Consider the following 26275-nt stretch of genomic DNA (forward strand, 5'->3'; position numbering starts at 1 on the left):
AATAAGAACACATCTAGGAGGGCTATTCATCAAAAATCTTTTTTCATTGTAACTACTCATTTTACCCAAGTTAAAAAAAATAGTTATAATTAGTTACTTATTCATGAAATTGAAGGAAAAATAAAATGGTAGATTTCAGCATTGCTTCAGTTGGAGAAGTAAAGTAGAATGGTCAGCTGACACTAAAATTCCTAGAAATAATTTATAAAAACATGAAAAGTGATATTTTATTCCACTTTATATACTGATTATATCTTAACTAAGTAGCTTCTTTTACTGGGTCTAATTTTCATCTGAAAATAATTTTTTGACCATCCTTTTAAATAGGCTACGGTTAAAACCCATTTTATAACTCACTTACATATAAACACACATCTGTTATATATGAAAGTGGGGTGTCTAAAAGCCTATCAGAAAAATAATTTTTTAATCTGAAATCATACAATAGTGCCAGACAGCTTCCTAAATATTTTTATCATAAAAATGTCAGTGTTACTGAATAAAATTTCAACCCCTTACTCTGGCACTGAAGGCCCTTACAATGGACTACTTCTTCAAACTTGCCTTAGTTACTAAATCTGATAAGTCCTTTAGTCTCTGCAGCTAATGTATCACCCTGTGGATGTAATAAAAATAGCACACAGCAGAGGTAACATTTCTCTCCTCTGAACTTTCACAGTATTCAGTTCATCATTCACAAGTCACCGGTCAGGATATTGCCTTATTTAAAAAACGTTTTTTTTTTTTTTTTTTTTGGCTGTACTGCATGGCATGCAGGATCTTAAGTCCCTGATCAGGGATTGAACCCATGCACCTAGCAGTGGAAGTATGGAGTCCCAACTCTGGCACTGTCTTATTTTTATGTGCAAGTCTTATCAATGTTATTATACTGAAAGTCTAAGCCCAAGTATGTTTGCATGTGTGTATCTATGCTTTATCCCCTTCATTGTCAGGCACAGGAGGCACTGAAAAGTATTTTCTACAATCCTCCCCTCCTCCATGGAGAAGATTTTTAGCTTCAGAAGGAGCATAAAGAGTGAAGGAGGCACAGTGGTCCTTTGTTAATCTCAATAGATAATACTTATTGAGTAAGTGTATAATACTTTCTGGTTTGTAAAAGGCTCTCACGTATATCTCTTCACGTGACGTAAGAAACAAATACCAAAGAAAAATGAACAGTATTTAAGATCAGGGCTATTAACAAACATTTAGGAAAAATAAAGGTAAGGAGAGATGAGGAAATGGTAAGCTTTATGGAGGTACCCAAAATACAGTTAATATAAAAGGAAAATTTTACAGGCTAGAAAAGTCTAACTGGAGAAAGTCTGCAGGTTCTTAGAAAACTGGTTTTAAATTATACTCCATGTGGATGGAGGCAGGAGGGGGGATCAGGATGGGGAACACATGTAAATCCATGGCTGATTCACGTCAATATATGGCAAAAACCACTACAATATTGTAAAGTAATTAACCTCCAACTAATAAAAATAAATGAAAAAATAAAAAATAAATTATACTCCAATGAGGGAATAATGAAGGCAATGAAAGACCCAAGGGAAGTGATACTGGGAGAGGCCTACAGTTTGCAAAGTCCCTAGTCAACCTGGGGTTCTTCAGAGCAGGAATCCAGCAAGGGACTGGAGAACAGAAAACGTTCTGCTGGTGACTGAACAAAACTGGTCCAGGATTTCATCAAAGCAGAATCCATTCTTGGCATAACCTGGTAAAGCTGGAAGCTGGGGAGAGGGCACTCGCACCTATGAAGATGGTATTGGTCTTTAAAGAACGTCACAGAAGATGATCTGAGTGAAAACAGGAGATACCAAGAAATTCTTATTGACAGTCTTGACTTCACAGGTTGATACTTTGGAAGTTGTGGAATCATTTCTGTCAGATCCCAGGACTCCCAATGTGTTTCCAAAAAGATACATTTTCTCCTACCACCCATATTCAGGTCTCTATCATTGTTGGCTGCCTCTGACCCAGTCTTCCTCTCCCCAACCACAGGGAAGTTTTGAAAACATGAATGACACTTGTTATAAATATCTGGTGTGAATCCTCTAGCCTGGAAGAAGTTTAAGCCTAGCTGGCATAAGCCTTGATGCACTGTGGGCTGTAAGTTGGGAGAGAGGGATATCAATGGTGTCTTGGCACTTGGTTAGGTCCAAGATAACCAAAAAGTGAGAAACAAGCTGTTGAGCATCATAGGATATATATCAAGATACATAACCATTTTGATCTGACTTGATCAATTGTTTTTTATTTACCTGAATGTGAAAGGTTTTCCCTAAAGAATAGCACAATTAATATGAACTAATGTCATTAATGCTGACTACAGACTGGAGTTGTATGGATGCAACAGTCTCACAATGTCTTAATGATAAAGAAGCTGTTTAAGGCACTCTTACTATAACTCCTATGCCGATGAAGAAATATGGATTCCTCTACCCCAACTCTCAGATGGTAAAGAATCTGCCTCCAATACAGGAGACCCAGGTTTGATCCCTTGGTTGGGAAGATCCCCTAGAGAAGGGAATGGCAACCCACTCCAGTATTCTTGCCTGGAGAATCCCATGGGCAGTGGAGCCTGGCAGGCTACAGTCCATAGTGTCACAAAGAGTCAGACATGACTAAGCGACTCACACACACACACACACACTACCCAAACTCTGACAATCTTATGTACTTGGCAATAAATATACTAGATTGACCCAGAATCTAGACCCTCAGAGAATTAGACAAGCACAAGTGGCCTTAAAAAGTCATCAGGAATCCAGACATTAGATTTTCAGAGCTATGAAGATCGTTTCACTGGTATATTTAATAAATGTTTATAGCACCTGTATACAAGGCACAGTGGGGTGGGGATAAGACATCACTGATCCAACCAACAGGTGAGGGATTCATTAGAGGCAAAGTGAACAGAAACACCAGCCCCCCAAATCAGAAAGTCATCCACCCAGAAGACATCATAAAATGCTGACTGAGAGTGATTAATTAGACAGCCTGGAAGCCTGTTTAAGTCTAAAAGGTGAGAACTATTTCAGGTCCAACCTCTTTCAGACAATGCTCCCATAGCTTCCTATCAAACAAGTTTTTTTTTTTTTTCCCAATCACCTTCTAGTTTGTATAAGAGAATTCATCTCAACCAGACTCTATTTTCTAACAAACACCTGATGATATGTGGTGGGAAATAAAGTTCAGCTCACAGTTTTCTAGTCAGCAAGGGTTCCAGGGTGGCTTCAGTTCAATGAGGAAGGAACATCAACTCTGGCATGTAAGCCATGGGTCACGGAGATAGAATTTTTTTCCCAACGTGGCTTCTCTGATGTTGAATAAGGTATGAAGTTCGGGTGAAGCCTTTTCCACATGTATCACACTGAAAGGGCTTCTCACCCGTGTGGATTTTTTGATGCTCAATAAGGCTTCTATTCCTAGTGAAACTTCTCTCACACTCATTACATTTATAAGACACAGGAGCCTCAACATTTTCCCACTGGCTTTCCTTCCTCCCCTGACTCTCCCAGGTCTGTCCAGGGTCAGGATTCTGAAGGTTTTTATTACCATGGATCCTCTGATGTCTCAGAAGATGTGAATTCCGCCTAAAGGCTTTACCACACATGTTGCACTGGTAGGGCTTCTCCCCGGTATGGATTTTGTGATGTTCTAGGAGGCTGCAGCTCTGGCTAAATGTTTTCCCACAGTCATCACACTCGTAGGGCTTCTCCCCAGTGTGAGTTCTCTGGTGTTTGATAAGGTTTGAACTGTGACTGAAGACCTTGCCACATTCTTCACATTCATATGGCTTCTCACCAGTGTGAACTCTCTGATGAATGACGAGAGCAGAGCTTCCGATGAAGGTCTTGCCACAGTCCTCACATTCATAGGGCTTCTCCCCAGTGTGGATTCTCCTGTGCTTAGTCAGGCCTGAACTCTGAGCAAAAGTCTTTCCACATTCATGGCAATAGTGCCGCCTGTTTCCTGCGGCACTTTTCTGCTTTCTTTGTAACTGGCCCTCCTGTTCACCAGCTTCTGCACATGCAGGAATCTGGCCAGTGGCTTCCCCCAGGTGGCGTGGTATCTGCCCAGGCTCCTGTGTTGGATGATCCTCATCTGGAGGCAGCTCTCTGATCTTCGGTTGCACCACACCACCTGAAGAACAAACGGCCAGCAACTGTCAGTTATGTCCTGCCACAGAGGAAAGCTTTGTGATGAGTCCCAGGGAGGCAAGAATTACAGAGGTCTGTATATGGCAAGGATGAGGATGTAAGTATTAGAATACAGGTGGGAATAAAGGGGGAGAACGGGCATGCTGGGGAGGAGGGAGTCCTGAGAATGAGAACGGGGCTCTTGTAAGAAGGGTACAACCTGGGAAAGGAGAGATTGGAGGGAAGGTGGTGAGAAATACTGAAGACTGTGCTGGGGATACATGCAAAGGCTCTAAATTCTGAGAAAGTAAGGCAGGGCCGTGTGCTTGGGATTAGATACTAAAAGGGCTGAGCAGAGGGTGACAGTAAACAAGGCAAAGAAAAGAATTTCTGAAATGTTCTGTGAGAAATAGGGAAAGCAGGAACTCAGAATTCAATGACCACTGAAAGGTGCGGTCATTTCTGGCTGGAACTCAGGCAGAAGCAGGGTCCACCAAATAAAACTGGCATCAGTGCTGGGAGATCTGAGTTGGAGCCCCCACTCTGCTGCCAATGAGCTGTGTGAACTCAGACAAGCCAGGCAATCTTGTGCGTCTCTGCACCGCATCCTCATCTTTAAGGCCAGGCTCTGCAGTCAGCCTCTAGATCACTTCTAAGCTCTCGCCCTATGGTTCCACGGCCCATTTCCTGAAGAGACCCCTCAGCTCTCTTCTCCTGTCAGGGCTAGCAACAGGAAGGGAAAGGGAAGAAATCAGCATTTACTGAGCATATCCTGTGAGCTAGATCTAAACTAGAGGCTGTACCTACTTGATCCCACCTAAAATGACCAGACACTGGCAGGACAGATAAAAAAGGAAGGCTCATGGCCTTCTCTAGCGGTTCAGTGGCTACGGCTCCGTGCTCCCAATGCTGGGGGCCTGGGTTGAGTCTCTGGTCAGGGAACTAGATCCCACAAGCCCTAAGAGTTCTCATGCTGCAACTAAAGACTTCACATACTGCAACTAAGGATCCCACATGCCACAACAAAGACTAGGCACAGCCAAATATTAATAAATAAATACATAATTTTTTTTAAAAAAGCAAGGCTCATTGGAAAAGACCCTGATGCTGGGAGGGATTGGGGGCAGGAGGAGAAGGGGATGACAGAGGATGAGATGGCTGGATGGCATCACTGACTCGATGGACATGAGTTTGAGTAAACTCCGGGAGTTCATGATGGACAGGGAGGCCTGGCGTGCTGCGATTCATAGGGTCGCAAAGAGTTGGACACGACTGAGCAACTGAACTGAACTGAACTGAAGGCTCAGAAGGATTAATAAACTAGTCACATAGCCAGTTAGTAGTTGGGATTCAGATGTGGTGGTTCTAACGCCAAACATAATTCAAACAGCTTCTAATAGCCTAGTAGATGCTAATATACAAAGGAAGCCAGGAAATGTTAGAAGAAATCAATGCCCATCAATCTTACCCAAGGAGGTCAGGCTGCCACAGTTCTCCTGCCTTTTATCTCCATACAAGTTCACCTGAGATGAATCCAGCTGTGTCCATCCAGGGGAGACAGTCAGGGCCACATCTTCCATTTTAAATGGCCCCTAAAACAATATGTAATCCTCCTTAGTTCCACTCACCCAAAATCACTCCCTAAGCAGTCATACTGAGTACAAGTCAGTCAGACAAAGACAAACATCATATGATGTCGCTTATATGTGGAATCTTTAAAAAGGGTACAGATGAACTTATCAGAAATAGAATTACAGATGCAGAAAACAAACAATTACCAGGGGATAAGAGGTAAGAAAGGATAAATTGGAAGATTGGGATTGACATATACATACTACTATATATAAAATAGATAACTAGTAAGGACCTACTTTATAGCATAGGGAACTCTACTCAATACTCTGTAATGGCTTACATGGGAAAAGAATCTAAAAAGAGTGGAGAGGGATGTCCTTGATGGTCCAGTGGTTGAGACTCCACACTTCCACTGCAGGTTTGATCCCAGGTCAGGGAACTAAGGTCCCATATGCTGTGTGGTGCAGCCAAAATATAAATTAATTTTTAAAAAAGAGTGGATATATGTATATGTATAACTGATTCACTTTGCTGTATACCTGAAACTAACATATTATAAATCAACTATGCTCCAGTAAAAATTAAAAAAAAACCAACTGGGTACATGTAATGAAGGAACATTCGCTTTACATGGGCTATTTATAAAAAAACAAGTATGGTGCACTTATGCCTACTTAACCCTGTCTCTAATAATATCTTCATCAAAAAAATAACCATAAAGGAAAGAAATACACACATAATCCAGAAAGTGAAAGGTTTGGAAAGTAAGGACCAATGCAGTGAAAGGAGTGGAACCATATCCAAACTTTTCAAAATATATGTGATGTGCTTTGGCAAACCAGGGATGGGGGCTTATTTATAGCAATGATTTTAAAATACAATGAAATCTAGGTCTGAGGTGCAGGAAAATAGATTCCACAGAGCCTCAAATACTGAGGTCTTCAAGCAGGACATGAAAGACTGGGTAAGAAATTAAAATTCTGGTTAAGCAAATCCTGTTCAATATCTTGGGCTAAAAGCATACACCTTATGTGTTCCTTTAAGTCCCTACGGGACAGAGCATGATTTTTATATCCCTCACTAGCAGCACAGTTTTTGATACTTAAAAAAAAAAAAAAACCAAATTACCATCACAACAAAATCTTCAGTTTGTATTTGCTAAATTTCCCTTGAAGAAAATCTTGTTGATGAAAGAGTTGACCAAACAGATGGGGTAGGAAGAACCGAGAAGCACAGACATTCCCTCAGCTAGGAGTGAAACAGAAAAATCCTCTTAAGTGAACACCAAAATAATGACATGGCAATCTTGGAATAGATGAGAAAACTCAAACTCCAGATGCATATAGGATGAGGGTAGAGGAGGAATGGGGAGAAACAGATCTACTGGGGAGCCCATCAGTAGTGAAGGGTGCTGGGTGCAGGGGGAGGGAGAGGGGCTCCAGCTCACCTGGGACCCTGGGGCGAACCTGGTCGCTACCACGGCGGCATCTTCTCTGCAGCGCCCCCCAGGGGCAAGCCTTGGAACCTGGAGAACTGAGAAGGAAAGCACTCTGGATGAGACCTACTCTGGCATTCAGCCTTCCTGCCCCATGGAATCCAAGTTCAAAAACTGCATAGATAAATTGCTACAAAGAAGTTTATACAGCATGTATGCCTTTCCAAAATTCCTGATCCTGGCCAGCACAAATCCTTAGACCTAGAGATGTGGTGTGCTCCACAGAGGCACAAAATTGATGGGCAGATCCTTGGTAAGAAATGGAAGCAGCATAAAGACAAAACAAAGCATTCCATCTAAAGAGTCTTTCATCTTGAACATTCTGGAAAGAGTGGAAAAGAGGATATTTGTTCTTGCTAAAATGTATTTAAAAGCTTAGAGTGCTTTTTTCTTTAGTTCTATTATAAAAGACTAAGAAGAGTCAGATTAGCCTGAGCCCAGAAAGAAGGAAACAGGAATCTGCTTATATAGAACTTGCTCAGATTCAAGAGAAGTAAAGGGAACTTCAGGTTTTCCTATAAAAGGTGAACTTGGCAGGAGGCAGAAAATAAGTTAGGTTAGGCTAGGACCTCTGTTGAGAAATAAAGATTTCATGTTGGCTGGCATATCCCAGTGTTGTTTGTCTTGGAAATCTGCCCAAATATTCACAGCACATGGGGAACACTCAGGAAAATATAGCAGTTTCCTACTGAGTGATTTTTCACCCCGTTCTAGTGACAGGTTTTGAAGATTTACACTCTTTGATTTGCACAAGTCCTACAATTCTGGAATATTCTGACAGGCTTTATGCATTCTGTCTTATGTTCCTCTTAGCACTCACCAATATCTGAAAGTGTATTATTAATTTATTTGCTATTCTCCTTACTAGAATGTAAGCTCCACTGGAGGAAGAAATCTATGCTATGGACCATGTTATTCCTGATACCCACAACACTAACACTGGCTACCATATAGGGAGCCTCCAGAAATATATGTTGAATGAATGGAGATAACTGTGTTGCTAAAAAAAAATCAACTCCTTCCAAACACCAATTTTAATAAAGTCTTATTTATCATGCCCAGGTTTGGTTAGGAAAGCTTTCCACTATTGTTTGAAATTTCCCTGCTAGTCTCAGTCTCAAAGAGAAGTAGATCTGTGATGGGCATATAAAGCACCTACCCACAGATCTGTCCTTTGGGGGATCCTGAAATGAAACTGGGTGAAGTCTGTAGAATTCATACTGCCCAGAAGATAATACTCACCTCTGTCTGGACTGGATCCCAGAGATTCACGCTTGAGCAGAGCCTTCACTGGCTGCAATTGGATATTTTGTGGCCTCTGAATGGGTGTCAACACTGCCATCTTGCAACAGAGCAGTTCTTGCCCCTGGCCACCACCTGGGACCTAAAAGTCATTCATTTATTTATTCAGACACTTCTATCACATACTCTATGTGCTAGTACTTTCTATTTCCCAGTACTTTCTATTTCCTTTCTATTCATTATTTCTAAGAGCTTTATGAATATTAACTTAATGCAGATAGCAACAACCTTAGCTAGGTACTTTTATTATCTGCATTCTTGTAATGGTGAAACTGAGGCACAGTGTTAAAGCAACTTGCCCGAGGTCACCCAGCTTAGGCAGAATGACTCCAGAGCCCACGTTCTTCAGCATTACTCTGTGCTCCCTCATTATTTATATTTGTGATTTTGTGAAAACTCTTTGGGAACTGGTGCTAAGTTCTCAGAGAACACTAATATGTTTTCTTATCCTAAAAAAGAGGATAAGAATTTCTAGCTTACAGGGCTTTGCAAACTAGCAAATAAGGTCCCAGTGTGTGAAATCACCTAACACAGGGCCTAGTGATGGTATGTCCTCATTAAATGCAGGTTTCCATCCAGACATTTGTAATTAATGGGTTTTCAAGCCAGTCACAATCATTAGCTCATGTACTCTTAGAATTTCCCACAACAACTATGAAAAATGAAAAGCCTGAAGCTGAAATTTGAAGTGATTCTTCTCTTATTACAAGGCTAAGAGGCACTAATGCCAACTCAAGAATCATGGTCTCTGGGTCACCAATTAGAAGCCTTTGGTCTGGTTATGTACATGCTGAAAGGAACACACAAGGATACAAGATAATACAAAGGGACCTTAGTCTTATACAATATTCAGGAAGATGGAAATAAATATGAACCCAGGGGTTTCTAACTTGTGGTCCACAGATTCCCTCCTAAGTATTCCATGAATATGAATAGGAAAAATTATTTTTACTAGACTGTAAGCAAAATTCATTATTTCCTTCAATCATGAGTGGAAGCAGCAAACCAAGGTGTTTCAGACAGTACAAAAGACTCTGTCACCAACTGAAACTGCAGGTGTTTTCACATTACAACCAGGTAAATGTTATCAAAAATATTCACCACCACTTTGAAACTGCACTAGAGTTATTAGGCCTGTCCCTAGATCTCACTATTTAGTGCATTAATTTTTAAAAGCGCATATATAACTTTACGATACATTTACTACTTTGCTAACTGTATTTCAATATAACTGAGTTGCTTTTAATCCTTTATATTTTACTTCAGGTATTTAATAAGTACTATTATGTGAAGGAGTCCAGAGACTTCACCTTACTGTCAAAGAGGCTTATAGTACAAAAAGAGATGGAGAATTTCTGGATCTTAAAGAAAAGCCCCTCACTCTGATCTTGAGATTTCAGGAAGAAGCCGACCACAGCTTGCAGACACTAAACCTGTTCTACCTGCGGCATCGGCCCATCCGGCTGCCTCTCCAGATACTCCAAGAGCGCCACCACCTCCTCCCCGCTCTCCGGATGCTGCTCCCGCACCCAGCTCTGCAGGTCCGTCGGCAGGATGGTCAGGAACTGCTCCAGCACCAACAGCTCCAGCATCTGCTCCTTGCTGTGCGTCTCAGGCCGCAGCCACAGTCGGCAGAGCTCCCGAAGTCGGCTCAGTGCCTCGCGGGGCCCCTCAGCCTCCGGGTAGCGGAAGCCTCGGAAGCGCTGGCGGGAGTGCTCGGGGCTTGGAGCCGGGCTGCCTGGGGCGTGCGCCTCTGCAGCCAAGACCGAGGCGTCCTCTTTTTCCACCTTCACGGTCAGGATCCCCGTCCGGTCCTCTGAAGACTGGGCGTCCAAAGCTGCGCTTTCCTTTGATTCCCTAGCCATCGTGGACCAAGGCAGTACTTGAGTCTCACTCTACCTGGGAGCTATATGTCCTCGGAAAATTCTTGAAAGGTGGGAAATCACTATAGGACCGTAAAACTGCAGCGGTCCCCTTCCGCGAGTCCAGGGGCGAGGACACCCTGGGGAGCAGCTTCACAGGTTGCCCCTACAGTCGGCGCCTCTGCAGCGTCCTCCTCTGCACCCCACCCTGAATCCCACAGTAAGTATCCCCAAAGATGTCTTGGTGCAATGAACAGCCTCCAGATGCTGGAGAAAAATTGAGACTGTGGGGCACAGGAAGCCCAAGTGGGAATCAATACCACTTCCCGGGCCCTCTAGGAAGAGCCTCTCGGTGGTTGTCCCCGAGTTAACCCATTAGCAACCATGCCCTTACCTCCAAAAGAAGCAGTTAGGTGAAGGAGAAAGAAAGGATGACAGGCTCTGAATCATAAGAAATAAGACTAGATCTTTCGATCTTGTAAGGATGCTGTTGTGGCCTATACCATGCTCTGATGTAAGCCTGACTAAAGAGCTGGCATAAAACTGTCACTCAAGTTCAGGAAAAAGCAGGGTTTTCTCAGAGCTCCAGGTAGGAGGACACTCCCTTTCCCTCAGAAACATCAAAGAAGCAGGACACATCACCAAGCACTTGCTCGAAGAAGCAGTGGCTGCCCCTGGCTGTTGCCCCACTCCAGTGACCATTCTCTTTTCTCCCCTTCAATGCTAAACTATTAAACTTGAAAGGAAGCCCTCCTATCTCTGATTCTAGTCCTCAATTTCCATTCATCCATAACACACTGTAGGTGGCAAACTGCCAGCAAAGCCATTGAGATGGCTCCTGCAAAAGTAACTATAGTTTCCACTCCCCTCCTCACCCCTGCACATACCAGTTTCCCTTTCTATTTTCCATGGCTTCTTCTCAGGCAACCAGGCTTTCAGGCTTCCCACTTCCAGAAACTCTCTAGTCCTGTTATCTCCTTTCTTTGCTCTTGTTTCTTCCTAGCCCTCATTTACCATCTACCATAATAGTTAGATCTGCAGATTTTCAAGCAAGTTACCTGAGTAATCCTGGCTTTACCACGTACTAACTGGGTGACCTTGGTAAATTACTTCAACTTTCTGTGCCTGACTTTCCCAATCTATAAATGGGGATAGTAACAGTAGTTAGTGATGGAAGAACATTTCACCTATTGAGGTATGGGGAAGTTAGTCTTACAAGATGTACATCTTACTTACAAGATAAGATGTACATCTGCTTTAACCATTTAAAAAAAATGCATTCACCTTATTGTTCACAATGTCCGCTTTGAAGATAGAGATAAATGCCTCCCACCTCCTATGAGGCCAATGTTATTTGTTCTGACAAGATATGAAACTGTGGTTTAGGCACAGTTGGAACTGGGCGGGGGCAGGGGATGCATTGTGGATATGGTTTCAGACACATTCCTGCATCACTGATAACTTGAATTTTCTGAACTGTATCAAACTCAAGGATACTACCAGCCATTCTCAAAACAATATCTGCTAATAGCTGCCAGCTGTAACCTTATGGTGTCAAGGTCTCTCCTTGCAACTATGCAACCATGAGCCAGATTCCTCGTGTCAGAAAAGCAGTTACAAACATGAAAAAGAGAAAGGCCAAAATGATCCTGTGGTGTTGGATTGGAATCTAAGGTATCAACATGAACTCAAGTCCCAAAATCTATAGTTACTTATAGAAATATATATAAATGTACATAAGTCAGTGTATAAGTGTATATAGACAGTATTTGATAAATGGCACTGCAATGTTTTGAGATAAATGGAAAAAATAAAACAAATTCTAATTGTTTAAAGACATAAAAGTCAAATAGCAAAACCTTCACATTTTTAGAAAAAAATAGAAGCATTTCTTTATGCTCTTGAGTATACAATACACAGACTGCACAAAATGTGAAGGAAAAATGTAGTACATTTGACATCATTAAAATTTAAAACCACATCAAAAGATACCAGAAACAAGTGGAAACTACAAACAGAAGACTGATGCAAGATATTTGCGAGCCATATGACCAACAAGGATCAATACCCAGATTATACAAAGAGTATCAACAAATAAGCAAGAAAAAACCCAACAGTCAAACAGAATAATTGACAAGAACTATGCACAGGCAATTTACAGATAAGGAGTCTGGAGTGACCAACAAACAAGCAAAGATCTTTAACTTCATCAGTTACTAGGAGAAGACAAATTTTAATACATTTCATACCAATACCTCAGCAAAATTTTGCAGTTTCAGTAATATTTGCTAGTAAGAATGTGAAAATTTTTGAACTCTCATATACAGCTGATGGATGTGTAAGCTGGTGTGCTCATCTTAAAAGGCAATGTCAATATATATTGTAAAGTTGAGAATGATATACACATGGACTTAACAGCTTTAAATTATTTAACTTGTAGGAGTCTTGAACACGAACAATTATATTAATTGAGTCACTTTTCTGAGCCAGACACTGTTTAGGTATTCAGGATACAACACTGACAAAAAAGGACAAAGATTTCTGACCTCATGAAGTTTATATTCCAGTGGGGACTGACAAAAGATAAACAATAAGAATAAATACATAAATTTTAATAGGACATTATGAGAATGATGGTTTTTTAATAAAGGAATAAAAGAATAAGGACAAAAAAGACCTTGATCTTTTTTTTTTCTGGTCTATTCTACAGGATTGTTTATGTAGTTGGTAATCTTGAAAGATGAGATAACATATCCCAATGGTCAATTAGCAAGCTTACTTACTGCTTATTATAAAAGCTGAGGATTTTGTAAATTCAGGTTTCCCTGATGCAACGTAGGCACGTTGTGTGTATAGCACCCACCTGAGCCCATCATGTCACCTCCTTGGGACTTGGGGGCAAGGGAAACTGATGCAAATATGATGATCTCATGCTGCTTGCCATCTATGAATAACAAGTGTTAGGCTTGCAATCTATAAGAAATGGGCCAGTTAAAGAAGTAATGATTAGGGCCTTATAACCTGGACCCATGCAACAAGGCACGTAGGAGCACTGAAGGCCCAAGGAAGACTGTCATGCATAAGAAGGTTTTTGAGAATTGGAGAACAATTACGACTTTGAAACAGCATGGCTATGGGTGGGGGAGGACGTGGACATCCACGCACTGGAGAAACACAATGAAATTCTGAGGGTAAAATGTGAAAGGCATTGGGCCTCCATGGACTCATATAAAATTCTTTGTTTCTGACCCAGGAAACTCATATTTTATGCCAGATTCCATGAAAGAATCACAGGCTAAGTTAATTAGTTTGTTCAAAGTGAAAGTCGCTCAGTCATGTCTGATTCTTTGTGATCATGACTCCATGGACTATACAGTCCATAGCATTCTCCAGGCCAGAATACTGGAGTGGGTAGCCTTTCCCAGGAGATCTTCTCAACCCAGGGATTGAATCCAGGTCTCCTACATCACAGGCAGATTCTTCACCAGCTGAGCCACCAGGGAAGCCCAAGAATACTGAAATGGGTAGCCTATCCCTTCTCCAGCAGATCTTGCCAACCCAGGAATCAAACCAGGATCTCCTGCATTGCAGGCAGATTCTTTACCAGCTGAGCTACCAGGGAAGCCCTAATTAGCTTGTTAGTAGAATAAAATGAAATCCCAGACCCCAAAAATCTGAGAAAATATGTCCACCAGTCCTTGCTGATGTCCTTTTGGTCTTGTTTAATCTTAGGTCAAAGACCCTATTATGCATACACATAAATCTCAAGATATGGAGCATTACTTATGAATTTTCCTTAGACATATATTCTCTTTCCATATTATGGTGATAAAGCTTTGCATGCATAACTGTTTTTTTTAATAATTCTAATTTCCTCAAGGTATATACATACATATATTGACATAGAAGGCCAGCACTCACTCTAGACACATTTTAACTCTCACACTGCTTTCACCTCTTGAGGAACAGTCACCTCGCTGCCAAACAAAATTAAAGAAAAGGTATTATGGCTAATTTGTAGACTCTTTAAAAATGGTTTATGAGCACCTCTCCATGGTCAACTTTAAAGACCCCCTAAAAACTAAAAGCCTCACTTCTCTGCTGAAACCTAGAGAAATTCAGGGAGCTCAAGTTCCTCCATCTAATTAGTAGAAAAATTAGGATAGAAGCTTTGTACCCAGAGTTTCAGTTATCCAGTAAGATTTTTACCCACCTATATGGTCAGAGGAGCCTGATGGGCTACTGTCCATGGGGTTGCAAAGAGTTGAACACGATTGAGCGACTAACACAAACACACACACACACACACATTGTTTCTCATGAACAGTACTTTACCCTCACCTTTATCAATCAGCTGTTGTGCAGGTAACAATGGTGACTCTCCTGGCTTGGGTAGTCCACAGTCCCATAAATAAGACTGGAATTTCAGTCATACTTAAGGAAACAGATTCAGGAAAGTAAATAATAGAATCTGAGGAAGTTGGAAAGTGGCAAATGACACCAAGCACTTGGATAGGTACTGCCACTGTGAAAGGCTACAATATGAGCTGTGATAAAAGCCAGTCTTTGATGTAATCTCAAAGAGATGTCCAGTATATTCCTTCTCTCTCCATTTCTCTACTTTTCTCCCAAAGGGATAGGGGCAAACCTGGAAACACCCCCTTAGATAACTGAATTCTATGAGTCAAAGAAAGGTTTCTAGGGGTGAACAGAATGTAGAAGACATCTAGATTTTTCTGAATTGAGGGTTGAATTCTGAGTTAACTTCTTGCTGTGTGAGCCTCAGAGAATCTTCTGGTTATAGCCTTCAACTAGCTCATCTGATATTAATACCTTTGTATTCAACAGTTAGTTCTGTACCTTAAAAGTACTCCCAAAGCACTGGCTTCTGCTGCACTGGGTATCATCTTGTCAGGATAGGCAGAGTGACCAGCAACTGGTCTAAGGGTGAGGACGTCATCCAGAATGTGACGAGGAGACGGTGATTGTGCTGGAGGATCTGGAGAGAAAACCTGGTAAACCAGGAGAGCAGATGAAAAGGTTGATGTGGGACTGTGTGTGTGTGTGTGTGTGTGTGTGTGTGTACGTGTGAAAAAAATCAAAGTGGGAGTCAGGGCTCTCTCTGAAAAGGCTCCACCACACCTGTTTCTTGTCATTCCACCACACATCAAGCAGTAGTTCTTAACTTTGTTTAGTTTTTGGACCCTTTTGAAAATATGATGGACACTATAGCTCCTCAGTGTATTAAAATTAACCACTACCATAGTAATACCCTTTTGAATCTAAACATTCTTAATCACTCATAGGTCCCAGCTGATCCTCTCTGGCAGGAAGTAGGCAAGAAAGAGTTGTATGTCTCCAAACAGATTAGGAATCCCTGAAATTTCACCTCAGGTCCCACAAACCACACTCTCTTTAAGAGTCTAGTGAGGGGACAGGCTGCCTCTGGGAGCTCACCTCTTCTAGAAAGTCTCAGCTGACTTCAGTGGGAGGTGAGCCACTCTGCAGTAGTGAGACAGCTTCAGGTAGTCAAATGGACAGTTATGGATTTTTTTTTTAAACAGATGCTTTTTCTGGTTATATACATTTGTTTAAAAATGGATTGAATGCTAAATTCATACATACTCCTTAGTTTACAAGGACAGAGCAACTAGAATCACATGATAAAGTATCTCCTGAATTGGTTTTCTTTAAACAGTTGTAATTTTTAAAAAATCCTGACTCTGTTGTTGATTTTTGACAGATCACTGACAGCTTTCACCTTCTATTTGTCCCTTCCTTTCTCCCCCACATCTGAGTAAGTTTATAAGAAATGTGCTTCCTCACTTGGCACCTCAAACTATGCAAGTCCTTACTTTATCTGTGCATAAGAAGTATTTCCTGGGCCCATCCCCTAACCACAATAAAAACCAGGGCCACTAGCTCTTACCCTCCTTTGCACTGGTGGTGGTGGTTTAATCCTAAGTCTTGTCTGCCTCTTGTGATACCATGAACTGTTATTTCCTTCTCCAGGAAGCTCCTTCTTTGAGCTTACCTGGCTGTCTGCAATGCAGGAGACCTGGGCTTGATCCCTGGGTTGAGAAGATCCCCTGGAGAAAGAAATGGCAACCCACTCCAGTATTCTTGCCTAGAGAATTTCATGGATATTCCCTGTAGCCTAGTGGCTACATCCTTGGGGTCACAAAGAGTTGGACACAACTGAGTAACTAACACTTTAATATACCTGATAGACAGCAAAATTTCAAATCTGTCTTGGAAGTTCCAGTCTCAGTGCTCTTAACCTGTGACATCCTTTGCACTATTCAAGTCAATTCTGGACCAGCTTGGGTGCTGCCCTACTCTCCCCCAAAAGTTCCCTGATGAGAATAAAACATTTTTCATTCATTCTTCATAGCATCATCCCTAGTAACTGGAAGGGGGATTCATACCACCTCTGTACAATAAGCACATTCACAGCTCTAAGAGAGGTAACACAAAGTGAAAGGGTCATGTAGTCCTCCATCTACCCCCATTACCATGTTGACAGTCTGTTGCATATATCCCCTACATGATCAAATCTTGACATATCCATAAGCATTCCGGACCATTCTGGATATGTTCCTAGGCCCATCTTCCTTCCTTCTACTGACAGATGTCCACTGTCTGAACTTTTCTTTCCTTATCCCACATACCTGTTCTGTGTCTGGCCATTATTTCTTCTTTTGGCGCCTGGCATCACAGATTTCATCTTTCTCATGCCCTCCTCAAATTATTCCCTCTTCATATACTTTTCAGATACACACCAACTTCATATTCTTGCATTTCATTTGGAAGATTTTCTCCCTCCTAACAGGTCCCTTCTTTTCATTGGATTATTTTTTCAGATGGAAAACTCAGCAGTTCCAAAGAAAATATAGGGTTATAAAGGATGGTATGTAGAACACTGCAAGCATTCACCAGGATCCTAAGTGTGAAAAAAAAAAAATGAACACAAGATCAGATTAGAACATCAGCAGACAACTCCAGACCTAAGCAACACAACAGAAAGGAAAATTCAGGAGATTTAAGATGGTAGTTTTTAAAGCATCTTATGGATGATGATCCAATGCTCTGATGTCTTATGTTAATACTTAGGATACTGATGACTTTTTGTAATGCTGAAAATGGGATGGAAGAGCACTAAGGGAATTTCGGGTGACTGAGCTTAAATGAGGAAATCTAAGAATACAAATATGAAGCATGACACTGTAAACAGTGGGATTTGGAGTCAAAAGTCAAGGGTTTAACTGAAAAGACCTGACGTAAGATGTTAACATTAGGGGAAGCTGGGTGAAGGGTACATGAGAACTCTATTTTTACAACTTTTGTGGGGGGAGGGCAGTGACATGCTGCACAGCTTGTGGGATATTAGTTCCCTGACCATGGACTGAACGGGGGCCATGGCAGCGAAAGCCCCGGGTCCTAACCACTGGACTGCCAGGGAACTCCCTCTTTGCAACTTTTTTTATAAGTTTAAAATTATTCCATAAGTTAAAAGTTTACTAAAATTAAAGACCAAAGGTTAAGCCTTGGCTCTAAGGTTTGGATCTTCTGAATCTTCAATTCCTCGTCTGTAAAACAGGATAATAATATTCATTTTCCTGTGTGGTTGTTGGGAGAAGCAACTGTGGTGAAGTAAATGGAAGCACTCTGAGAACAGCAAAGCGCCCAGCCAACGCTGGTCAGTGATCCAAGGGAGGATTACGCAGGTGTCAGAGGGAAGCAGTAGGCAGAAATAGTGTTTACTATGTGGGTACTGGTCACAGGGAACACCAAAGACCCCGCTATTGTAAAACATTAGCAGCACTCTATGTGATCTTTAGGAATTAAACACAGATACAGGTCGTCCTGGCAGGTTGGCTGTGGCACTGCCATTTATTAATACATTTTTAGAAAAGGTTAGCAGTCATCTCAAAGAGAATAAATAAGAGGGATGGGGCTAGTAAGAAACAGGAAAGGGCAGAGGAACCAAAGAGAAAGCAGCACCTTCAAAACCCCAAACCTTCCTTTTATGGATGTCCCCAGATCAAAACACCAACATCCGCTGGATCATCAAAAAAGCAAGAGAGTTCCAAAAAAAAACATCTACTAATGCTTTATTGACTATGCCAAAGCCTTTGAGTGTGTGGATCACAACAAACCGTGGAAAATTCTTCAAGAGATGGGAATACCAGACCACCTGATCTGCCTCCTGAGAAATCTGTATGCAGATCAAGAAGCAACAGTTAGAATTGGACAGGGAACAACAGACTGGTTCCAAATTAGGAAAGGAGTAGGTCAAGGCTGTATATTGTCACCCTGCTTATTTAACTTATATGCAGAGTACATCATGCAAATGCTGGGCTGAATGAAGCACAAGCTGGAATCAAGATTACCAGGAGAAACAGCAATAACCTCAGATATGCAGATAACACCACACTGATGGCACAAAGTGAAGAAACAAAGAGCCTCTTGATGAAAGTAAAAGAGGAGACTGAAAAAGTTGGCTTAATACTCAACATTCAGAAAACTAAGATCATGGCATCTGGTCCCATCACTTCACGGCAGATAGTTGGGAAAACAATGGAAACAGTGACAGACTTTATATTTTTGGGCTCCAAAATCACTGCAGATGGTGATTGCAGCCCTGAAATTAAAAGACGCTTGCTCCTTGGAAGAAAAGTTATGACCAACCTAGACAGCATATTAAAAAGCAAAGACATTACTTTGCTGACAAAGGTCCATCTAGTCAAAGCTATGGTTTTTCCAGTAGTCATGTATGGATGTGAGAGTCAGACTCTAGAGAAAGCTGGGTGCTGAAGAATTGATGCTTTTGAACTGTGGTGTTGGAGAAAACTCTTGAGAGTCCCTTGGACTGCAAGGAGATCCAACCAGTCCATCCTAAAGGAAATCAGTCCTGAATATTCATTGGAAGGACTGATGCTGAAGCTGAAACCCCAATACTTTGGCCACCTGATGTGAAGAACTGACTCATTTGAAAAGATCCTGACTCTGGGAAAGACTGAAGTGGGGAGGAGAAGGGGATGACAGATGATGAGATGGTTGGAATGGCATCACCAACTCGATGGACATGAGTTTGAGTAAACTCTGGGAGTTGGTGATGTACAGGGAGGCCTGGCGTGCTGCAGTCCATGGGGTCACAAAGAGTCAGACATGACTGAGCAACTGAATTGAACTGAGACCAAAACACATTTTGTAGAGATAGGAAGAAAGGTGTTTTCTAGTCTTTACGTACCCCACGTGACTTGGTGAGTGACCCGGAAAACTTGCACACAGCTTGGATTAGACCAGCTCAGCCACCAGGTGGATCTTCTGATGGCGGATGAGATTGCAGTGGCGGTTAAAGCTTTTCCCACACTGGTTGCAATGGTGAGGGCGCTCCCCCGTGTGACTTCTCTGATGCTCGATGAGAAATGAGCGCCGACTGTAGCTCTTGTTACACTGGCTGCACTGATATGGCTTTTCTCCCTTATGGATTCTCTGATGCTGGATGAGACCGGCACTCTGGCTGAAGGCCTTTCCACACTCCTTACAGTGGTACCGTTTCTGAATATTGTGGATTCCTCTGTGATTAAAAAGACCTGAACTCCGACTGAAGGTTTTCCCACATTCATTACACTCATAGGGTCTTTCTCCAGTGTGAATTCTTTGATGTCGAACCAGACCCGAGCTCTGAGCAAAGCTCTTTCCACATTCCTCACATCTGTGTGGTCCGGTTCCTACAGGGTTTCCCCAGTGCCTCTCTACCCCACCCTTATGTTCACTGATTTCTCCATGTCGGGGCCCCTGCTGTGATTTCTCCCAGGTCTGTCCATAAGACACTTTCCCACATGGTTCCACTCTCTTAGGATAATGTTTCCTTAGCACCAACTCTCTGCCCTCAGCCTGGGTCATTCCACCTGAAACAAAAAAAAAGACCAGGTAAATGTCACTTGTTCCCTGAGCCCAGTGATGAATGGGTTGCTATGTGAACAGAAATGCAAGGTGCTACTGCTTCTTTTTCTTTTTAATCTTTGTATTTATTTGGCTGCAGGGGTCTTAGTTGTGGCACATGAGATCTTTGATCTTCACAGTGGCATGCAGAATCTTTTTTTTTTCAGCTGTGGCATATGAACTCTTAGTTGCTGCATATGGGATCTAGTTCCCTGACCAGAGATCAAACCCAGGTCCCTGCACTGGGAGCACAGAATCTTAGCCACTGGACCACCAAGGAAGTCCCAAGTAAGGTACTTCTATCCTGATGTCACAGAGTAGGAAGGAGGTTACAAACTGAGGGGCCAGTGTGGCAACACCTTCTTCTAGGTAACGAGGGAAGTTTGCCTTCTTTGGCAAAATGCAGCTAGGTGCCCCTCACATGGATGGGGCCTGAAGAAAATTTTTTTACATTCTTCACAAGAAGAGAATGGTCAGGATCAGAGTGGCTTCTCTGGAGTCTTCCCTGAGAATTCCCTCCACACTGTGATGCAGGGAGCCTCAAAGTGACCCTTTCTAAAGAAAGTTATTTTGTGTAGACCTCCGTTCATTTGGTCATTTATGGAAAAAGTGCTGAGCTTCTCTTACTCTAGGTGCTGTAGGAAGTACTTTATGTCTTTCTAATCTGTAATCATCCCGGGTGCATCCCCAGGACAAAGCCTCAGCTCTAGTGCGTCTCTCTTCCTGGAAACGCTGACCTCAGAGCTCATTCTCTCACTTCCTTGAAGTTTTTGCTCAATTCTCACCTTCTCAATTCTTCCACTTAAAACTACACTCTGTGTGCCCCATCCATAGCAGTCAAATTCCCTGTATGCTCTTCTATTTGTGCTTTATTCTGTAACACCATCTTCTAACAAATTATATCATCTTATTTACAAGCTTATTATTTGTCTCCCCCTTGCTACATACAATCTTACTTCGATGGGAACAAGATCTTTCTGGTTTATTCCCTGAGAATCTTGGCTGGTGCACAGTGGTGGCTCAATAAATACTTGTTGAATATTTAGAGAAAGGATTAAAATCAATGTTACTACTATGGCCTGAAATGACAGACCCAGGGGCTGGTGCTGAGGCAAACGCTGTTCCATAGGACTGGTTCACGTTGGACAATGGTCAACCAACCTAATTAGACCGCCTTTATTTAGATGAGTTGAAGGTGAGGATGGAGAAGGGCTGCTGTGGAATCCATAGGATGTCGTGGGTTCCCCAGGTGTGATCACCACTTTGCAACTCAGAAAAACCCAAAACATTGGACTCTTTCTCCAACATCTAACTGCACTGTCCCTCACACTCCTGGATAGGTACCTCTTAAGACTCCTCTGGGATGAGACCACGGTTCTCGACTTCCTTTTAGCTGGGAGGTGACAACAGGTTTGCAAAACAGAAATGTGTCTGCAGAGAAGAAATGGGTCACAAGTGAGACCAGTACTGCCCTTTTGCTCAAACTTTACATTTACATCTGAAATGTACAAGAGGACTGGGTAGAATATAAAAGCCAAGACATTTCCCACTTTTTAATAATTATCATTTATACAGCATTCTATGAGTTACGAAGCACTTTCATGTATATTATCAAACTAACCACAAAACCTGTTCATGTTAGTATCCCACTTCTTAAAAGAACTAAAGATATACAAAGGAGTCTGTCTATAGTTAGACAGACTATATTTAAAAAGAAATCTGAAAAACAACACTGCAATTTGACAAGAGTAGTTACTTCTGGGGAGTTGGACTTTTTTACTATGTAAACTTGTGTGTTTTGGGGATTCTTTACTATCTATATGCATTTTAAAAGAAAACTCAAATTCAGTGATATAAAGTAACTTTAAATGTTGCTTGGCTAAAAAACTGAAGAGCTGGAACTTGGATTTAGTCCTTGTAATCTCAAGTACTTCCCACATTGCTTTTACAAAATGGGCTTTTCCTGAACGTACAATACACATGTGCACTGACAGTGCTGGAGGGAGCACTCTCTGCTCTGTAGAAGCCCTCTGGACACTCTCCTATAGCCACTGTAGATGCTTAACACATATTAGTTGAATGAATGAATGACCAGATGGATGGATGGACAGATGGATGAAGGACTTACTCAGATGTGCCGTGGAAGAAGGATTCTCAGCAGCATTCTAGATGCAGGCTTGGAAAGTAGAAGAAAGGAAAAAATGGCTGAAAAATGAGAAGTCCAAATTCATGGGGAGAGGAAGAAGAAAGTAACAAAGGAACTTACTAGAAAGATGCCCATTAAGGAGGAGGATGAAACCGAAGGAATTTTAGTAAGATGAGGTCATGGGAGTCAGAGGAAGGTCTGTAGTGGGCACAGAATTACTCATCAAATATAGTTTTAATTTAAATTAAGAGATGTATTCCAAAATCATAACTGTGTGATTGCTAGGGTAAACGAAATAAATAGAAGCTGGAAACAGAGCGACAAGAGAAGTTGTAGCTTTGATACACATGGGGTAATGTGAAAGTGAAAACAGGAGACCTCTGCTGTGGATAGATTACCAGAAGGGTAACAAAAAGGCAGTAAGAGGCTGTGATGTTATATGTGAGGAATTAGACTGAATTTGGAGCCAATTGTGCAGGGAGAGTTAGAATGGGAAGGCAACTGACTCAGCCCCAAGTAGCCAGGTCTATACCCACTGGTGCCCAGTGCTGACACCACTAAGAAGATTACACACAAAAAAATGGCAAGGTCTATTCCATTGGATTCTCTCATCCAGTCTGCCACCTACTAAGTATAACTCGTATCTTTTGACTGCAAATGTAAACCCAAATCGACAAGAGTGGCCCTGGTAATTTCTGATAACAGTTACAATGCATTAAGCATAATGTGTGCCACATGTTTTTCACAAATTGTATTCAATGCCCACAGAGACCTTTTGAGGTACATATTTGTTATTGACTGAACTGTGTCATGCCTACCCCAAATTCATCTGTTGAAGCCTTAACTGTATTTGAAGATAGGGTCTTCAGAGAGATAATTAAGGTAATTAAAGGTGGGGTCCTAATCCAACAGGACTGATGTCCTTATAAGAAGAAGAAGAGATACCCGAGGGCTCTCTTGCTCTCTTTCTCCTCCTCTCTCCACACGCACAGGTAGAGAGAAATGCCCATGTGAGGACATAGCAAGAAGGCAGCTCTCTACAGTCCAGGAATAGAGGTCTCACTAGAGATCAACTCTGATGGCATCTTGACCTTGAATTTCTAGCCTCCAAAACTATGAGAAAATAAACTTCTGTTGCTTAAGCCAGCCAGTCTGTGATATTCTGTTATGGCAGCCTGAGCAGACGTTTTGCAGATGAAGAAATCTTGATGAACTGGTTAAGTAACCTGCCCAAATAAAAGCAGCTTCCAGAAGCTCTGAGCATTGCTGGTAGAGAATTTCTCACTCCCTGGTTTCATAGTTCTGGTTTTTTTGTCCATCTGTGCTTGACCACGTGGGATATGTTCAACACCAGATAAATCCTGTCCCTCACCTGTCTCTCCAATAGGGTGGGGCTCCTGAGCAGGGTCATGTGTGAGTTGGGGCTCCTTAGGCTGGGACTGAAAGGCCGGTGACATCTGTGCTTCCAGAGACACTGTCTCTTTAGAAAGGACTTCTTGTTCCTGTCTGCAGGCTACCATCTAGAAACAAAGAAACAAGATTTTTTTTTTAAGATATAAGATTTGACCTCTGAAGAAATTAACTGTCTAAAGAAACACTTCTCAGAAAGACACAGAAAGCAAGGTCTTATTTAATCACCAAAGTCAAGGGGATACAAAGCAGAGGACACAGAGCTCCTTGGTGACCGACACATATTCTTTCCCTGGTGAATCTCCCTTCTTACCTCGTGTTGCGGTTCATCAAGCTCTCTCTCCAGATCCTCCAGCAAAATCACTGCTTCTTCCCCACTCTCTGGACAGTGCTCCCGCATCCAGCCCTGCAGCTCCTGGGGCAGGATGGACAGGAACTGCTCCAGCACTAGCTGGTCCAGGATCTGCTCCTTCGTGCTCACATGTGGCCTCAACCACTGGTAGCAAAGTTCCCGGAGTCGAGTGAGAGCCTCCCTGGGTCCAGGAGTCTCCTGGTAGCAGAGCTGTCGAAAGTGCCTTCGGGAGATCTCTCTGGCCAGTGGATTACTGCGTTTCAGTCTAGATTCCTGCATTTGGAGATGACTTTCTGCCTCCACTTTTTCTGTCATAAGTTCTTCCCAAACCTTGGGAGCTTGCATATCCAGGCATAAAATCTCCTTGGAGTCTATATTCATCTTGACCTTGAATAGCTTAAAAGGCTCCCTCTAGCTGGAGCTATGAGTTAGAAACACCTTTGGAAGTTCCGTCCTTTTAAGCAGTAAAAGTCATTGTTTAGGTAGAAAAATGGCAACAGTTAATGATAGAAACTTATAATCAATTGTTATAGACCTAAACCTCTTCACTGAAAGTAGTGACTTGCTGACCAAAGAATGAAATAATGGAATAAATAAAGTCATAATGTACAAAAAGCAGACTTTCAATTTACCCAGACCTCAGTTTTATTCTGATTCTTTTACCAATTGTGCAATCTTGTACCAATTTCTTATCTTCTTCCAATCTCAGTTTTTTAATGTGAAAAAGAAATAGCAATAATACCTTACAGAGTTCATGGAGAAATTACGGACCAAACAGATCACTCAGAACGGTTAAAAAGTTCAGACTCATTGTAAAAAAGTTAAATTAGAGAGGAAAAAAAAAAATGAAAACTTTGCTTCTTGTCTTGGACTAAATGAATGAACTTACTTTTACTGAAATCTTTACATGAGTTTTTAAAATTAATCTTCAAAACAACCACTAAGGACAGTTTCATTTTCACTAAATTTACAGAAAGGAAAGCTTAGGTAGACTGCAAATTCTCTGAGTTTTCCACACTGCTTTGATGATTCTCAGAGTAATAGCCAACACTGCACAACACCCTACAACATGCTTTCAGATACAAGACCACATTTAATCCTCACAATTACCCTCTGAGGTTTGATTACAACCACTACTTCACTAGATAAGAAATGGGGGCCACGGGAAGTTAAGGAGGTTGCTTGCAGTTAAATTATTTAACAGGACAGTCCTAGGAATCTACAGAAGCCCAAGGGAGAAGTCTGCTCACACCCAGGCAGGGCCTGATTTCCAGGAGGGCTGTCTCCAAAATGTCAGGAAGAGCAGCCCAGCAGCTGAATTTCAGCGTTACCGGCCCTGGGGCAGACATTTAGGGAATAGGAATCCAGGGTTAAGGGGTGGGGGATGGGGCGGATAGGGAGCCCTGATAATGTATCTTTAATCCCTAGGCTCCCCAGGGATTTATATGCACTCCAAGGTTTGGGAATCAGTGAACCATGGGAAAGGGGATTGGAAAACGTCACATTCTGCACTGGAAAATCAGTCCATTCAACGCCCCGTTATCTGCTTTTAGAACCAAAGAGTGAGAGTATTACACGCTGGCTCTCCATGAGGAAGGCTACAGAAATTCTACAAATTTGTCCTTAACTTCCTTGTACCCAAGTATTTCCCCAGACTTCAGGCATTTCCTGTCCTGAGTCCTAATCCTGCTGCCGTTATTCACAGGGAAGACCCTTCGTCCCGGTAACCCTCTCCCGCGCAAGGTATTCCCAGCCCGGGAGATTGGTCGGTTCTAGGCCCCCGGGCACGACCACCGTCCGCTCCCCTCCACCCTCCCCGAGCCGAGGTTCACTTTTCACACCCCTTTCTCAGCCACACCCACCCCACCTAGGTTCTCTGGCAGTCTCTGCAGACCTGGAAAAGGCGAGGGGGTGGGGTGCCCCGCCTGGAAAAGGCGAGGGGGTGGGGTGTCCCGCCCCAGCACTGGGAGGAGCGCGCCGGGAACAGCGGCCCGGCGCGGAAGAAGCCAGCCCACCGCGGGGCCCACGGCGCAC

At 42.3% G+C, this 26275-nt stretch overlaps 2 protein-coding genes across 4 annotated transcripts; both read right to left on the minus strand.

Moving 5' to 3' along the window:
* Window positions 1-2814: 2814 nt before the first annotated feature.
* ZKSCAN4 (zinc finger with KRAB and SCAN domains 4) lies at window positions 2815-11133 on the minus strand. 2 transcript variants are annotated; one of them, XM_043908180.1, is made up of 5 exons: window positions 10050-11133; window positions 8461-8602; window positions 7171-7256; window positions 5617-5740; window positions 2815-4152 (listed from the first exon to the last, which is right to left on the minus strand). In XM_043908180.1, the coding sequence occupies exons 1-5, from the start codon at window positions 10383-10385 to the stop codon at window positions 3290-3292; spliced, it is 1551 nt and encodes a 516-aa protein (XP_043764115.1). In that variant the 5' UTR covers window positions 10386-11133; the 3' UTR covers window positions 2815-3289. The 2 variants fall into 2 exon arrangements, with proteins under 2 accessions (XP_043764115.1, XP_043764114.1); XM_043908179.1 differs by having other exon boundaries at window positions 9963-11131.
* Window positions 11134-13921: 2788 nt separating this feature from the next.
* Window positions 13922-26215, minus strand: ZSCAN9 (zinc finger and SCAN domain containing 9). 2 transcript variants are annotated; one of them, XM_043908205.1, is made up of 6 exons: window positions 26136-26209; window positions 24203-24695; window positions 23852-23999; window positions 21678-21764; window positions 19636-20299; window positions 13922-17325 (listed from the first exon to the last, which is right to left on the minus strand). In XM_043908205.1, exons 2-5 carry the CDS (start codon window positions 24620-24622, stop codon window positions 19683-19685), a joined length of 1272 nt encoding a protein of 423 aa, XP_043764140.1. In that variant the 5' UTR covers window positions 24623-24695; window positions 26136-26209; the 3' UTR covers window positions 13922-17325; window positions 19636-19682. The 2 variants fall into 2 exon arrangements, with proteins under 2 accessions (XP_043764140.1, XP_043764139.1); XM_043908204.1 differs by having other exon boundaries at window positions 24203-26215.
* Window positions 26216-26275: the final 60 nt, after the last annotated feature.

This window comes from Cervus elaphus, chromosome 7 (genome assembly GCF_910594005.1).
Source record: "Cervus elaphus chromosome 7, mCerEla1.1, whole genome shotgun sequence".
Taxonomy (NCBI): domain Eukaryota; kingdom Metazoa; phylum Chordata; class Mammalia; order Artiodactyla; family Cervidae; genus Cervus; species Cervus elaphus.